This window comes from Leopardus geoffroyi, chromosome B4, assembly GCF_018350155.1.
Source record: "Leopardus geoffroyi isolate Oge1 chromosome B4, O.geoffroyi_Oge1_pat1.0, whole genome shotgun sequence".
Taxonomy (NCBI): domain Eukaryota; kingdom Metazoa; phylum Chordata; class Mammalia; order Carnivora; family Felidae; genus Leopardus; species Leopardus geoffroyi.
Window position 1 is genome coordinate 40,671,495 of NC_059341.1, and position 16,802 is coordinate 40,688,296.

The 16,802-nt window shown below is 44.9% G+C and overlaps 1 protein-coding gene across 4 annotated transcripts in view; it reads right to left on the bottom strand.

The window, feature by feature from the left end:
* Positions 1–16,802, bottom strand: part of ANO2 (anoctamin 2) — a 340,087-nt gene that overhangs the window by 245,314 nt on the left and 77,971 nt on the right. For 2 of the 4 annotated variants that reach the window (XM_045467166.1, XM_045467164.1), the window contains exons 4-5: positions 12,815–12,913; positions 12,287–12,289 (exon numbers count right to left, since the gene is read on the bottom strand). In XM_045467166.1, coding sequence (XP_045323122.1) covers positions 12,287–12,289; positions 12,815–12,913 — 102 coding nt within the window. The remainder of the gene's footprint in view (positions 1–12,286; positions 12,290–12,814; positions 12,914–16,802) is intronic. The other 2 variants (XM_045467167.1, XM_045467165.1) reach the window with 1 other exon arrangement.

Consider the following 16,802-nt stretch of genomic DNA (forward strand, 5'->3'; position numbering starts at 1 on the left):
CCCTATAAGCTGCGCCTCCTGCCTCCCACTATATGCATAATGGCCTCCTCTCAGTTCCCCACACAGGCTGGGGTTTCCTTACCTTGGGGCTGGATGACCTGTCCTTCCCTCTCCTGGGAAGGTTCTCACCTGTCCTCCCCACCTGCCAAACCCCAACCTGGCCCTCAAGTCTAAGCTCAAATAGCGCCTTCCCTCCCCCTCCCTCCACCACCCCTCCCCCCCCGCCCCGCCTAAATTAGTTACCTCTGGTTGGCTCTGTCCACCCTGCTCTTTTTCTTCTGTGGGTGCCTCCCAGCTCATACAGCTCTCTAACTTCTGAGTCTTCACCATGCCAAAGCCAATGGAGCCAAGACCAGTGTGGTCACCACTGAATCACCTGCCCTCAGCAGAGTATAGTGATACTCAATAGGTATCCATTGAATGGATGGATGGATGGATGGATGGATGGATGGATGGACGGACAGACAGACGGACAGACGGACAGATGGGTGGATGCATGGGTGAGTGGGTGCGTGGATGGGTGGGTAGATGAAAAATGGGCCTTCCAAAAGGCTAGGACTCCCTATATACAACCTAGCCCCATTCCAGCTACAGTTAGACTTTTCCCAAATGTTTTTTGGCAACTGAAGGGGCAACTGAAAACCCAGAGCAGGAATGGATAATATGGTACATGTGCTGCTAGCCCCACCCATGTAGACAGCCCTATGGGATGACAGGAATCTTTCTTAATGTCCTCAAATGGGCCTCAGAGACCACTCAGCATCAGTCTGTATCCAGTTGCCACCACAGATTAGGTCTGGTATGTGTGACCCATTCTTTCATTCATTAACACATATTGGTTTCATGCCTGCTCTATTCCATGCCCCTTCTAGGTGCTACCTGTATCACAAAGCCAAATTCTTGCCCTCATGGAGCTTCCAGTGTAGTGTGGACACAGATAATCAAACAAGAACACAAATACATGACTCAGGAGCCGGTGGTACTGTTAGGAAGGAAAAACAAGAGAAGGGCATAGAGAGTTGCCAGGAGCATGCCTCACAGAGGGTGAACAGGGAGGACTGTCCAAGGAGGGGACATATGAACAGAAATCCCAGTGAAGTGAGGGAGTGAATTCTGTGGGTAGATAGAGGTCTTCCAGGCAGAGGGAAGAGCAATCAGAGAGTCCCTGAGATAGAAAAAGGCTTGGAATTCTGGAGGAAGAACAAGGAGGCCAGTGAGGCTGGAGCAGAGCCAGCAAGTAGGAAGACGTAGGAAATAAATTTCTGTATCAGAGGCAGCAGATGTGGCATCCATTCAGAGTCCCTGACGTAGACATTATCATTCCTGGCCCCTCTCTGATCAATGGTCCTTTAATGCCTACTGCAGGAACCACAAAACACCCTCAGGTTGGACCCTGCCCCAGCTATGGCACACATCAGTGGCCCCACTCTGCCTTTATACTCAAGTGTACATGCTTGGGCTTTTGTTGGTGCAATGCTGGTAAATGTTTACCAACTAATGGAGAGGCTGTTGATTTATAACATTTGTGGATTTCTATGGTATAAACAGTGCCCACCATGGCCATTTTCAAGCTACCAATAGTTTAACCACTACCTTGCAAAATTCCTGAAAAAGTAACAATCAGATCTCGACAGGTGTTATGAGCCAACATGTCACTGACCCCAGTTCTTACTGGGTAAGAAGAGCTCCGCCCACTAGCCCCAGGTGCCAGAAGCTGACTGCCTCTGCCTGCTTCTCCACCTCTCCCCTTCTGCTCACTCTTTCCCATACACCCTCAGGAGCAGCCATGGCCAAGCTGGAAGAGCACCCACATATCCCAGTTACTCAGGACAGTCCTGGCATAATCACTGGGAGCTCTTCCACCCTCAAAGAGCCCTACTTTGGGTGATAAATTCAATGGTCAACCTATCCACTGCCCTCCAGCACCAGGTCCCAGCCAACCCCAGTATGGCACATGTTACCCCAGTTCAGAGAGACATGACTCTAGGCTTTAACAAAAGAAAGCCACCACTTCTATTTCCTTTTTTTTTTTAACATTTATTTATTTTTGAGACAGAGAGAGAGCATGAACAGGGGAGAGTCAGAGAGAGAGGGAGACACAGAAATCTAAAACAGGCTCCAGGCTCTGAGCTGTCAGCACAGAGCCCGATGCGGGGCTCGAACTCACGGACCGCGAGATCATGACCTGAGCCAAAGTCGGACGCTTAACCAACTGAGCCACCCAGGCGCCCCATTTCCATTTTTTTAACCATGAGTCTTAAAATAACTTACTACAACAATTCAAAAACACTTCCCATAACATTTTCATATATTCTTCACCGTTTTTGAGCCCTGAGTCAGACTTATCCACTAACAGACCAACACTAGGTCTGCCAGGTCCATATGGTCTCACCAGGCCCATATGCATGTCTAGAACATGGCCATATGCCATCTCAGGTTCCTCACTCAAACCACAGCACTTAGGTGGCATCAATTATTTTATTTCTATTTTTGAAAATGAGAAGCATTACCTAAAACAAAAAGGAATAAAAAGCCAAAGGAATAAAAAGCTGCACTCTTTCCAGCCTATTTAAATACCAATCAAAGAGCATGCACCGAAAAGCCCATAAAGATATCAAATATAAACCCTACCCTTTCAGCTGTACCTCCATTAAAAACAAATGTCTGGGACCAGAAAATGGCAACATGGGGCAAGGCCTCACCTACAGCCAACCCTATGTAAACACCAACAGTTCTGGTTCATTTAAAAATTACTGCTGATAGGGGCGCCTGGGTGGCGCAGTCGGTTGGGCGTCCGACTTCAGCCAGGTCACGATCTCGCGGTCCGTGAGTTCGAGCCCCGCGTCAGGCTCTGAGCTGATGGCTCAGAGCCTGGAGCCTGTTTCCGATTCTGTGTCTCCCTCTCTCTCTGCCCCTCCCCCGTTCATGCCCTGTCTCTCTCTGTCCCAAAAATAAATAAACGTTGAAAAAAAAATTTTTTTTAAATAAAAAAAAAAAAAATTACTGCTGATAATAATAAAAAGAAATCTGCCCTGAAAGGCATCTTGAAGGCTGAGTAGACAGTAACCCTTCTCCCTGTGACCAGGAATCTACAAGTTCTCCATCCTCAACAAAGCTCATTGGGTTTTTCCTGCTTTTTACTTTCTGGTCACCAGAGAGATTCACTAAACTATCAAAATAGCCCCAAAGAGTAATGAGCTCACCACCTGATGAAGGACGGAGTTGGTCTGAATGAGGAGGGAAAAGAATGTTCTGGAAGATCACATGAACTATACACAGCTTTGAACTAAAAGTCCTGCTATTACACTGTAGATCACAGCTGCAAGAAGACCCTGGGGCTGGGGGAGCAAGGATAATCTGGCATCAATCAGCCAATCAATCTGATATTTACTGAGCATCTATTATTTATGTAACACGAAACTAGAGTTTGCAGGGAATACACAGGAAACACAAACTATAGTTCTCAGAGGGGGAGTGGGGATGTGGCACCTTGGGAGACACAAGAGTAAGGCACCCTAAGAAATAAAGGAAAAACTAACAAATGAGAAAAATCCTGACTATAGGTTGACTAAGAATCCACTTAAGGAATAAAGGAGGGTCTATGAGGGAAGTGAGATTTGGGCTGGGATGCAAAGAATGTGTTTCTTTATTGTTTATTGTGTATTTAGAGAAGATGGGGAGATCATTCTAGGACCAGAGGCAAATATTTAAAGCATGTGAAAAGTTTCCAGGCCCTGGAAGACAGAGTAAAGTACTCTCCTCTTGACAAGAGTCTAAATCAGGGAGCTCAATGTAGGCTCCACAGAGAGGCATGGGCAAGAGAACTTAGAGAAAACCCAGTGACATTACCAGGCTCGAGGACAAAGGGCAGCCCCAGATACAGAGTAGGGATCCACATGCTAAGTGTACTACCTCATTCAGCACACAGCTTGAAGAAGTGACAGATGTGGGACAATTTTACTCTGAGATATTTGGACACAATCAGAGTGTGAATGACCCCACAGGAGTCCCTCAGCTAACATCAACAATGGCGAAAGAATGAACAAATTCATACTGTCACTTGGCTGATGTGTGGACCCCAACATTTTAAAGCTATGACAGAGAAGTTAGGGTCCAACCTCCATACTTTACAGATGAGAAAGCTATCATCCAGGACTGCTAAGTAACTCACTGTTCCAGTCCCAGGCAATGACAAGAGAAAAAATCTGATGTGTTACCTGTCCCAGCCCAGAGGTATGTAATCTGAGATGGAGTTTCCCAGGGTATGTTCTACAGATCACTGGTTCCCCAGGATTCCTAGGAACATACCTATGAATAACCTATGAGTGTTCAGAGGAAAAGAGTTAAAGTGGAACCTCGCTCTTAGACTAAGAGTCTTCTTAGAACTTTTAATTGGTCAGAAAAACTTAATAACTAGTGTTTCTAAAGTCTGTTAGACCATGAATTATTTTTATTTTTATTATTTTTTGATTTGAGAGACAGAGAACAAGTGAGAGGGGTAGGGAGAGAGAGAGAAAGTCTTAAGCAGGCTTCACACTCAGCACAGAGACTGACACAAGGCTCAATACCATGACCCTGGGATCACGACCTGAGCCAAAATCAAGAGTCAGATGCTCAACCAACTGAACCACCCAGGCACCCCAGACCATGATTTAAAAAAAAAAAAAAAAAAAAAAAAGACCACTGGTTCTAGAGTATAGGCTCTGAGAAATGATGTTCTAGACCATGCTAGCCCAAACTTCAATTTGGACATTTCAGTAAAGTGGAGTAGGAGCACAGCTTTGTAGTCAGAAAGAAATGAGTCTAACCCCTTCATGCCAGGTGACCTTAGGGAAGCTTATTAACCTCTCTGAACCTGTTTCCTCATCTATAAAATGGAGCTAAAGCTAGTCTTACCACATATTGTTGTGAGGATAAAAACAAAAAGCATGTGATGCTCTTATCAAAGAACACAGTGCATAAGAAGCATTAGCTACATTTAAAACTCAATTTAATTTTTTATCAACTTATATCTCTGGTTGTAAGTTCTTTTATTTTCAGATATTTTGAGTGATATCATTGAGAGTGGTTTTACTACCTTTCTTCTCAAAGCCAACCATAAGAATTATGAAATATGGGCAACCTCTAAAACACGCTAACAGACTTTATCCTTATTTACCCCTTATCAAGGCAGAAAGAAGCTTTCACCTAATCAAACCAACAATTATCTTTGGGAACAGAAGTATAAGTGGGGAAATAATTGCTGAATTGAAAAGCAGCTCTTAGCCACACTGGGTCTCCTTCCACCATGCGTGCTAAGATGAGCCCCTTCCAGTCTCTTCGGATTTCATTAAAGCAAAAGCAGAACGTGAAACAGACACAGACATGGTGAGGTCATGAAGGAGGATGCTTGCACAAAGGCTCCTCCAGAGGAGTCCACAGCCCAGCATCAAGGAATGAACAAGGCTACTTCAAGCAACCTTAGAAAATGCCAAGTGGATTCCTGGGATACAGAGCAAACCCACAAGCCTACCTGAGACCCAGGTCTTGGATCATTGGCTTGTTACTTCCTGCCCAGAGGAAGAGTATACTCATTCTCCAGGGCTGTCATAACAAACTACCACAAAGTGGGTGGCCTGAAACAGCAGAAATGTATGCTCTCACAGATGTGAAAGCCACAAGTCTGGAATTGGGCTGCCAACAGGCCTCCGCCCCCTCTGAAGGCTCTAAGGGGAAAACCTTCCTTAGGTTCTGAGGGCCCCAAGCATTCACCTTGGCTTGGAGCTGCATTCCTCCATTCAGAGCCTTTGCGTTCACCTGGTCTTCTTCCCTGTGTGTCTGTGGATCTCAATTATCTTTCAGCCAATAATTGGATTTGGGCCCACCCAACATCCAGGATGATCTTATCTTGAGATCTTTACCTAATTCTATCTGCAAAGACCCTTTTTCCAAATAAGATCGCATTCATAAGTTCCACAGTTAGGGCTTGGATACCTATTTTTGGACACACTATTCATACCACTACAAAAAAGGATTATGGACCTTAAAAGCACAAGCACTTGTGATGGCTAATTGTATGTGTCAACTTGACTGGCCACGGGGTGCCCAGATATTTGGCCAGCATTATTCTGAGTGTGTTTGGAGGGTGGTTTTTGGATGAGATTAACAATTTGAATGGATACACTGAGTAAAGCAGTTTGCCCCCCTAATGTGGTGGCCCTCCATCCGATCAGTTGAAGGCCTCAGTAGAACAAAAAGGTTGACTAAGAGGGAACTTCTCCTGCCTGCTTGTTTCAGCTGGGACATTGATTTTTTTTTTTTTTTCCTGCCCTCAGACTGGAACTGAAATGGGCTCTTCTTGGGTCTCCAACCTGATGGGCATTTGGACTAGAACTTATACCATTAGCTCTCTTGGGTACCATAATCAGCTTACCATAATCACTTGGAACAATTCCTCATAATAAATATAACACACACACACACACACACACACACACACACAGTCTTATTGGTTCTATTTCTCTGGAGGAACCTGATTAATATAAGCCTCACCTCTAGATAACTAAGAAGCAAGAAGTGCTGTGGTCCTGACTGGGCAGAGTACCTGAAGCTGGCTGGACACCATAAGCCAGAGGGAGAGTCTTCCCGTGGAGCTTTTGCAAAACCACAGTTACCAAATCAGAATCTCTAGAGAGGCAGTAGCGGGTATCCGAGAACAACTTCTAATAATTTATAAGGCTTAATGGAATTAATATCTTCCTCTAAGGGGCCATTGAGGCTAACCAAAATGCCAAGTTTCTTTGCTTTTAAGATGAAATTCTAATAGTTCAGTGTGGTAACACCAATTTCTTAATGGCATTTATATATATTTTCAGTTAATGAAAATCAAATGATGAACTATTCTTTAATAAATGCAGTTTGGTAGATAAAAGAGATCTCAAACCAAGGATTCCATGGAGAGACTTAAAAGATGAATGATATTTCTGCTCTTTTCTCTTTGGATCATTGACTCACCAGAAATTTCCACACATTACTTTGTACAACCCACCTTGCACTGCAGTTTAACGTGGCAACCTCAGCTTTTATCCAAAAGCAGTTAAAAGATTGCTGTGCAAAGAACATTCCAGCACTTTATATGAACTCATTACTAAAAATACGTCCCTTATATTGTTTCTGTCCTTTACATTGCAATTATACTTTAACCACAGGAAAAAGTTTGTGTCCTCTGACAAAACAGATGCTCATCTCCATGGATTACATGAACCACAGTCCTTCCTTCCTTGGCTACCAGGAAGCTCAAAGGGAAATCTGTCACACTTGCATTAATCACTCTTATTTTTTCATTTCTACTGTCATCATTTCCCCTGCACTTCCTTACTGTCCCCCAATCACAGGGTTCTTTTCTATTTACCCTTTGTTAAAAAATGATCCCTTTGTATTTATGATTTTGCTTGTAACCCGTCAAAATCCTGTTTTGCAAAATAGGGTAAGATATGAATCAACCCCAGGTTCATGGGGGCAGAGCCAATAGTGAAACTCAAGTCTCCTTTTGCCACATCTGCTGTCTATCCCTGGAAATGGGCGCCTTCAAGACCTCCCTCCTGCACTGCGGGGCTGAGTAGTCTTCCTGCTGACTCTCCCAGGGACTGCATCACAGGTCTCACACATGCAACCATTATGTTTAGGGACACCCCAAGGAGCCATGCTCTAGGAAACAGAAATCCCCCAGCACACAGTGCAAAGGCCATCTGTTCCCGCCTCTCCCCAGACTCTATGTCTGGGCTTCTGGCTGCCGTCGCAGGTTTAAGGAACTGGGTCCAGTTTCCCCCAATGCTGCAGATGCTGGCTGTGAAGGGAAACAGCAGGAAAGAGTCGGCCGATTCATTGCCGACTGTGCCGCCCTATTCACATCACGTGTGAACAACAACGACAACAGTAAAAGTACCCGCTATCATGTGTTGTGTGTGCCTCTATGCTAGACATCTGATATCATCACCACTCCTTTCAACAGCCTGCCACGACATTTATTACTCCTGTTTTGGAGATGAGGCTTGCTCTAAGCCTGCTTTCCTAAAAAGATATAACTTGCTGGAAGTTAACAGCATCTCCTTGCCTGCGAAGGACTCATAAGCTAATGTCCTCATAGACTTCTGGGAACAGCAAAAGTAGCCCCTGCAATATCAGTCTCTCTACTCAAAACAGCTACATAAATTTTGACAGACTGGACAAAAGTGATTTTCACCCACCCCAGGCATATCACTTCTTCCAAATTTGGTGGATTCTGGCTAGATTAATATGACCTCATGGACAAGAATGGACTCCGTTACCTCCCCCTTGTCTGTTTCCAGCCTTGTCTCTGTTGCAGGAAGCACTTGTAGAGTCAGTGAACGTAAGGGGTAAAAGAGGGGGGGAATGTTCGTTCATATGGACAAAAGGCGAATGAGGGAGAAACATAAATGTTGAGCGCAATCTAGAAGGCCCATTTTGGTAATGAGCAGAGATGAGAAGGCACCCATTTCAAACCTTCCCAGGCTACCCCGGGGCCAAAGGCCAGGCCTCCCCACCCCCTTCCTGTGCACGGAGGTTGAGTGTCCCTCACAAAATGCTGGCTCTTCTGTTGTTGTTCTTGGAAAACAAATGTTTCCTTCCAAGATCCCCCTCCTGGTTAATATCTGTGTTCAGGACTCTGAGTCCCTAGACGCGTTACTATGGATTTGTCCAGGTTTGGAGATCTTGATTTCGTGATTTCCTCCCCATCTTCCTGGTCTCTCCAGACCCTGCTGAGTTATGATACAAACCTCCACCGGCCCGGAGGATGCTCAACTTATCCCACGCCGTGCCTCAGCCTTCCTCCACGTTCCCCCCGCCACCAGGATGTGGCTCTCTGCAAACGTAGTTTATTCTCATCGTAGTCACTTCCCAAACCCACTAAAACAGGAAGAAAACGCCAGTGGCCCCCATGCTAACCTTGCACAGATTTCCCTGCCTCATCCTCCCTGTCCATGCCTCTGGGTATAGCCCCCACCTCCACCCCTGTGATCAGGTTCTGTCAGACTGATTTTGAAAAACATGCATCCTACCCTGCCTACCAAGTTATACCTCCTCTCCTGCTTATGACATCCCCTGTGAGGTCAGCCACTGCATCCTGTGACTACAAAGAAGATCAGCGCCACGTGGCTGGACCCACAGAAGGATGACACACAGTTCACCTGTGTCAAGTAGGGGACCCAGAAACTTTGGGGAGAAGTTCCTTCTGTTATATCTGCAGCCTTCCAGGAGCCACCACCTGGCTTTGCTCTCCCCACACTCCTTGCCCCATCGTATTTGCATATAGATCTGTGCTGTGCTAATGAGTTGCCATTTGAGATAGTGTTTTACTCATGCTTTGATGTCTGCGTATGTGCATTCCTGATGAGCCCTTTGTAAACTCTCTGAGAGCATGGATTATTTCTGTGCCCTTCAGTGTCTCTCCAAAGACCCCCTACAGGTCCTCCATCAGTGTTGGCTGCAGTGAAGCTGGCTGGGTCGGGGAAGGGCTAGGAATCGAGAATGCACATAAAAATATTTGAGCACACAGACACAGTGATAAACTCCTACACTTTCATAGACCAGTTAGGAGTTAGAGTCTTACAACACCCTTTTAAGAAAAAAGAGGGCATGTATTATTATAGCCTATATCATAGATGAGGAAACTGGGGCTCTGGAAGACGAAGTGACATCCCCAAATCACACAGCAAATAAACATGGAACCAAGGCTAGAAGTCTGGTCTTCTAGACCCTACCACAGTGTCTACCACCCTCAGCCTCTAAAAGGAAAAGGAAGGGGGTGGGGACAGCCTGACTGTGCATCAACCAATGAATGGATACAGAAGATGTAGTATGTGTACACAGTGGAATCTTACTCAGCCATGAGAAAAAAAGAATTCCTGCCATTTGCAACATAGATGAACCTTGAGCACATCATGCTAAGTGCAATGAAAGCAGAGGAAAAAAAAAAAAACTGTACTATGTAATATCACTTATATGTGGAATCTAAGAAGCCAAACCTATAAAAACAGAGAGTAAAATGGTGGTTACCAGGGAATGGGGTGGGGGGATAAAACAGCTGCTGTTTAAAGGGTACAAACCAGTAACAAGTAGTAAATAAGCCATAGAGATTTAAGGCACAGTAGAGCGCATATAGACAACAACGTTGTACTATAACCAGAGACTAGAACTTAATTATTCCAACTGCCAAAAAGAAAGAATAATTATGTAACAGTGATACAGGTGCTAATTACCTCTACAATGGCAATCATATTACAGTATATAAATGTGTCCAATTTATATGTTGTATGCCTTATATTTACACAAGGTTATGTCAAATATATTTGATTTCTTTTAAAATGCAAAAAAAAAAAAAAAAAAAGACAAAGAAGGAGGGAAACTCAGAGATGGCTGCACTGTAATATGTCCTTGCCCTAATCATTCCAACTACAAATTCAAGTGCAGGTACTACCCAAACTATAGATGGTAGTTCCAACAGGCTAAGCGTATGGGGACACATGACTCTGCAGGAAAATAGGTCATTTAAGCAGATCTATGCTCTCAAAGGTATGAGCCTATGCAAGGACAAGCAGAGACCAGGGGCAGGCATTACTTGGGGGCTGAGTCTGGGAATAAGGACGAGAGGAAGGTGGTAGAGAAACGAGAGGTATGGTAGGATGTCCCAAGAACAGAGAGGGAGGCAAGGAAAAGGCACCAGGAGAGAGAGGTACAAGGGAGAGGGAAGAAGGATGGCAAGGAGAGCAAAGAAGAGACAAAAAGGGGAAAGAAGAAGGATACACGCTTCTTCTGTGTCTCTGGCTTCCCTGCTATTAGGAGCATCCTGGGAGATAGAAGCCATAGCATGGGCTTTGGAGTTTTGCTCACCTTCTTTCCAAGGATCAGCCAGCAGAGAGAAAGTTAGAAGCCAGAAGAAAGAGAAGTGAAACAGTTAGCCAGGTTGTGACACCACCAGAGGGAAGCAGAAGCCTCCATCCAAGACTGATACTTGAGGCATGTTGCCAGCAAACCAGGAAATCCTCTAATCATCTATGGAGGAGGAGTGGAGGTCCACAATAAAGATGGCGCCTGCGTTCGAGGACAACGGGATTAGGAGCAAGAGGTCCAAAACTAGGAGACAATGCAGCAGTGCAAATGAAGGGACAAAGGCCCTGGTATGGTCCTTGTGAAAACAAGACACTCGGGCAGGTGACCCCAAAACATTTACTTCTTTTGGCAGAATATCTGTAGCTGATATTCACATCTGTGTTTGTTCATTGTTCGTCATGTGTCCACCTGCCACGAAGGTATCGTCTGTCTTAATAAACCTATAAAAACAGAACCCACAGACTTTACCCTCTTGAGTAGGGGATTCATGAGGGTACCAAACATGTTGGTATTTGGTGAGTGAATTTTGATAGGGACGGTCGATCTATTGGTAGGGAAGACGGTATAAGCATAGACAATGACGTTGATCAAAATGGTGCTGCTGACTCTGAGGATAGTGATGAGAGTGAAGACGGTGATAAGGCAGGTGGTAACAGTGGCAGTGCAGAAAGCAACAGACATGCAGTTCTGTTCCTGATGGGGGTGGAAATTCTGGTGATGGTGGTCAGAATGAGGGAAATGATCTCTGCAAAGTTAGGTCACCACTTATGAAATACTGTGTGTGTGTGTGTGTGTGTGTGTGTGTGTGTGTGTGTGTGAGAGAGAGAGAGAGAGAGAGAGAGAGAGAGAGAGAAAGGGAAAGAGAGAGAGAGAGAGAGACAGAGACAGAGACAGAGACAGAGACAAAGAAACCGAGAAAGAGAAAGAGAGATATCATCTATAAATCACTCATTAGACTAGAGGAGCATTGCCCCAGAACCCTTCCTAGAGAAACATCACAAGTGGCCAAAGTCAACAGCCACTGTTTTCTCCTAAAATGCCTAACAACAACAACAAAAAAAAGAATAGTAAATCTGTGGACACTTTTCCTTTCTCTTTGGAAATGTTCGCTGGATTTTGTTATACATGGAGATGCTCACCCAGGAATTCCCTGGGGGAATTTTGAAATTATACATAAACTATACTAACTGAAAGGAACCTCAAAACTCATCTGAACTGTGTGGTTCTCAACCCAAATATACATCAGAACCTCCTGAGGATTTTTTTCTTCACAATATTGGTGCCAGAACCTCATTCCATACCAACCACCTGAATCAAAATCCCAGAGTTGGGAGGCTGGCACGACATTCTAAAAACATTCCCCAGATGGTTTTCTTAAACTCTCCTGATTAAGAACCTTCTATTTTACAGAGGAGACCAGCAAAAGCCACCACACAATACTTAGTGGTAGAGTCACAACCAGAATAGGGATCTTTGCAGCAAGTTCCGAGCTATTCTCCCTGCATGCTGCCTACCCAGTCCGCATGGCTTGCTGTCTGCTGTCATTGCTACATCTGGTCTTAAAAAAAAAAAAAAAAAAAAAAAAAAAAAAATGCCTGGAAGTGTCAGGACCTCAAGAAGAGGGAGAGAGGAAGTATAACAGAGAAACCAAGAATCTGGACCAGAGCAATGTCTGGCTTCCCATGAAGCATATCCCAGGGAGAGCTCCAAGGTGAAGGGACATCCCAAACCCGGCCCCTGTCTGCACCCCAACTTGCTTTCCCACCCCACCCACATCACTGCCCCATACTTAGGGTCCCTGGGGAGGCAAGAGCAATTTCAACTCCACAAACCCTCATCCCCCAAACCCTGGCCTTGTTCCCACACTATTGCCAGCCAGCCCACCCTCCGGAGGCCCCCAAACCCAGAAGAAACATGCTCATACTTTCTTGGTGGGGACTTTGATCTTCAAGAACTCTGCCTCTCTGGCCAGCACCTGCCACGGGGCGTGTATCCGGACAAAGATGGATCCCTGGCTTTTACTCTGCAAGGTACAAAGGGAGAAGAAATGGAAACACTTAGAAGGACATAGCTTAAATTCCTGTTTCCCTAGCTCTCCCAAACTAGAAGCCCCGACCTGGCATTTCTTCAGTTTCTGGTGTTTGTTCTCTTTAACAAAACACCCAGGGTCCTGTCCCCTCCTGCCCCTATCTAGTCACCAGCTCTGTTCCAGAAGGGCCCTCATCAAAAACCACAGGGTAATGTTCCCAAAGTGTGGTCCCTGGAGGTTTGGTGGCTTCAGAAGAAAAGAAGAATTAAAACAAGTATGTTCCCAAGATTTGAAACATAAGCAATTACGATTTTTGCAAAAACCCTATTATAGTCTTCATAACAAGTAGGGAGTTCACCTTTGCTAGCATTCAGTGAACAGCCTGCAACTCACCCCATTCACATATTTGTGCTCTATCATGCTGGGTCATAGCCTCAAATGACAAAAGTGGCTCCCCTAAGCCCCAAAGTAAGGATACAAATAATAATGTAAACAGGGGCGCCTGGGTGGCTCAGTTGGTTAAGTGTCTGACTTCGGCTTAGGTCATGATCTCACAGTTCATGGGTTCAAGTCCCGCATCAGGCTCTGTGCTGACAGCTCAGAGCCTGGAGCCTGCTTCGGATTCTGTGTCTCCCTTTCTCTCTGCCCCTTCCCAGCTCACTCTCTCTCTCTCTCTCTCTCTCTCAAAAATAAATAAACATTAAAAAAATTTTAACAATAATTATAATGTAAACAGTACAATGTAAAATGACATCATCAACATAAACCATGAACAGGGCTCCAGTGGGAATGTGGAATATGAATCTATGACCCAGGACAAGGAATTCCATGAGTATATAGACTTCACCTAAAAGATATAAAGGAAACGAAATGCAGTGATGAGCATCTGAAATTTAGGTCATATTGATTTAGTAATCCATTTGGCCCTGGCTACAGTGTGTGTGATAAAAACTGGTCAGGGGGTCCCTGGGTGGCTCAGTTGGTTAAGCGTCCGACTTCGGCTCAGGTCATGATCTCACAGTTTGTGGGTTTGAGCCCCGCATCAGGCTCTATGCTGACAGTAAGAAGCTTGCTTGGGATTCTGTCTCTCCGTCTCCCTCTCCCTCCCTCCCTCCTTCTCCCTCTCTCTCTCTTTTTCTCTCTCCCTCTCTCTCTCTCATTCTGCCCCTCCCCTGCTAGCTCTTTCTCTCTTTCTCTCTCTCTCTCTCTCAATAATAAATAATAAACATTAAAAAATTTTTGGTCAGATTATGATGTCAAGCCATCAGTTTCTCCCCATCTTCAAATAAAACCTCAAAATTTTTTCAAAACAAACACACAAAGAAAACAACTACCTCTGACCTTAATTCAATTAGTTTTGTCACTAAAGAATGAAAGGAAACCAAAACAAGTCAGAAAAATGGGCAAAAGCCCCATTATTGGTGAGAAGCTTCTAAAACCACTTGCAGAGTTCATTACAAACGCGGTGTTCGCAGAGAAAGCAGAGCAAGCAGGCAGCACCATGCCTTCACTGGATGACCGTCAGAGATCACCTAAAACCCGTGCACCATGGTGGGAAGATGCTGGTGTGCTGGCCAGCCTGCTACTGATGTCAGGGGGCAGCGTGGGAATCAGGTCCTAGCGAGTATGCTCCACAGACAGACGTGCTTGTAGCTTCTTGACCCCCTAGGCCCCCTGAGGTTTCTACTGAATTACGGTGTATTTTGTGAAGCAGGAAGCACGGAGACCAGTACTGAGAAGACACCAACTCTGCGTGTGACAAAGGTATTCCCGCTCACGTAAAAGGTGTCCCCTTTGAAAATCATTCCCCAGCTTCATTCATAAAGACCAGCTGGTGTTCATCAATCCACTCTCTGGTCTTGGTTTTGTGTTGAAGATAACAGTGGAAGCCATTCACATCCAGCCTCTTACCATCAGCTTTTCCACTGTGCTAGGCAGAGAAACAGGTAGCAAACCAGAAGACTACTCTCCCCATTGAAGTATATGGACTACCGACGGTGCTCACAGGACAATGGAGAAGATAAAGAGACACTTTATGGTGTTCAGAATGCAAGTGAAGACTATCTCTATGATTCTGAACGGTGGGCGCACAACACATCCAGTAATTCACATACCCAGAACCTACTCCCCACTTCGGGGATGAAAGCTTATGATTTAAAAAAGGAGAAGAAGGAAGAAGAAATGAAGATTTTGTATGAAGACTGAACCACAGTATGAAAGTCTTGGAGGGTCCAGAGTTTGCAAACACCTGAAAATAAGAGCCATGGCCGTGATGCGTATTTACTGAGTGCATATCATGTGCCAGCACAGAGCCAAACAGTCATGTGTTTTAGAACAAAGAAGATGTACGGCCACACCGTCAGGCAGGGAGTATCACTGTCTCTCTTTTACAGTTGAGAAAATCAAGACAGGGAAAATTTAAATAATTTGTCCAAAGTTACACAGATAGTGTGACAAAAAGGTATTCGGATCAAAGCAGTCTATGCCCTACCTGATGACTTTCTTGGCCATGGAGGCAGACATAACACACTACTGGGCAAAGTGAAAAGCCACCTCCAAGAGCTGTAGCAGAGCATAAAGACACACTTTTCAGACTAAAGTCAAATCAAAGGATGGATAAGGAGTATACAAGACAGTCCTAAGATAAACACTCAACCTTCCAGCTTCCACGGATGACATAGTTCTGACCAAACACTGGCAGTGCCTTTCAGCAAGGAATCTCCTCAATTTCCACGTCTGTCTGTGGTTACACTATCCAGGAGTACTAGACAGAGTTATCAATCACTTGCTGCTACTTCGAACTGTAATTTAAGCTTTTCTAACTTAGTGAAAATGAAGGGTAAGAAAGGAAACCACCTGGGAAGCTGACCTGCACCCCCAGCTCTCCATCACGGCCCCAGAAAAGATGTTTGTGGTGAAAGGCGGTGAACAGTACCATCCTTCTTACTGAGATGAAATCATGACTATTATTGATTTTAATACATGATGTTTTGTCTTTATTTTTAAATTGCGATGAATGGTTTTTTGTTTTTTGGTTTTTTTGTTTGTTTGTTTTTTTAGAGAGAGAAAGAGAGAGCGCAAGCAAACAGAGGGAGCAGAGAGAGAGACTCCTAAGCAGACTCCACACTCAGCACAGGGCCCAGTGTGGGGCTCGATCCCACAACCCTGGGATCATGACCTGAGCCAAAATCAAGAGTCGGACGCTCAACCTATTGAGCCACCCAGGCGCCCCTGTGATGAATGCTTTTTTTGAAAGTTTGCATAGAATTGGTAGCTCAAGTGTGCACTGAAGTGGCTACAGATTTTCAAAGTTTGAGGAAGGAATGAGAAAGCAAGGGTCAAATCTCATGACCTTGGTGGCAGACTTCTAGCTGTCCCCTGAAAGCCATTATCATCTCCTTCATCCACTTTAAAACTAAGTGTATAGCCATCCAGAATCAAGCCTGTATCTCCCTGCAGTTAGATGTAACCATAATACTAATCATGAAGCAGCTGCCAGCCACCCTCTTCAAAGACAGTGTGCAGGTTCATCGTCCTCCCTACCCTTGACCTGCTGCCTGGAACATGGAGACAAGCATCTCAGACCTTGAGGTCAAAGTCAAGGCCAGAAACAGCAAAGTATCAAGAGAAAAGCCGAGTCCTAACCTCTCAGAGTGTTGTAACTGCCCTAGGCTGTCCCAGGGATTTTTACGTGAGACATAAAACTGTTGAGCTCTTGTGATTTTAGAGGGTCTATTAATTGCAGCCCAACCTTTTTGCTCATTACCTCCAGCAAAGCATACTTCATTCTCCTCAACTGGAACTTGTTTTAAATGAAGATAAAGGCTGGTATGCAATCATGTGGTGCTAACATCCAGTCATGACCCTTTCAACCCAGGCAATA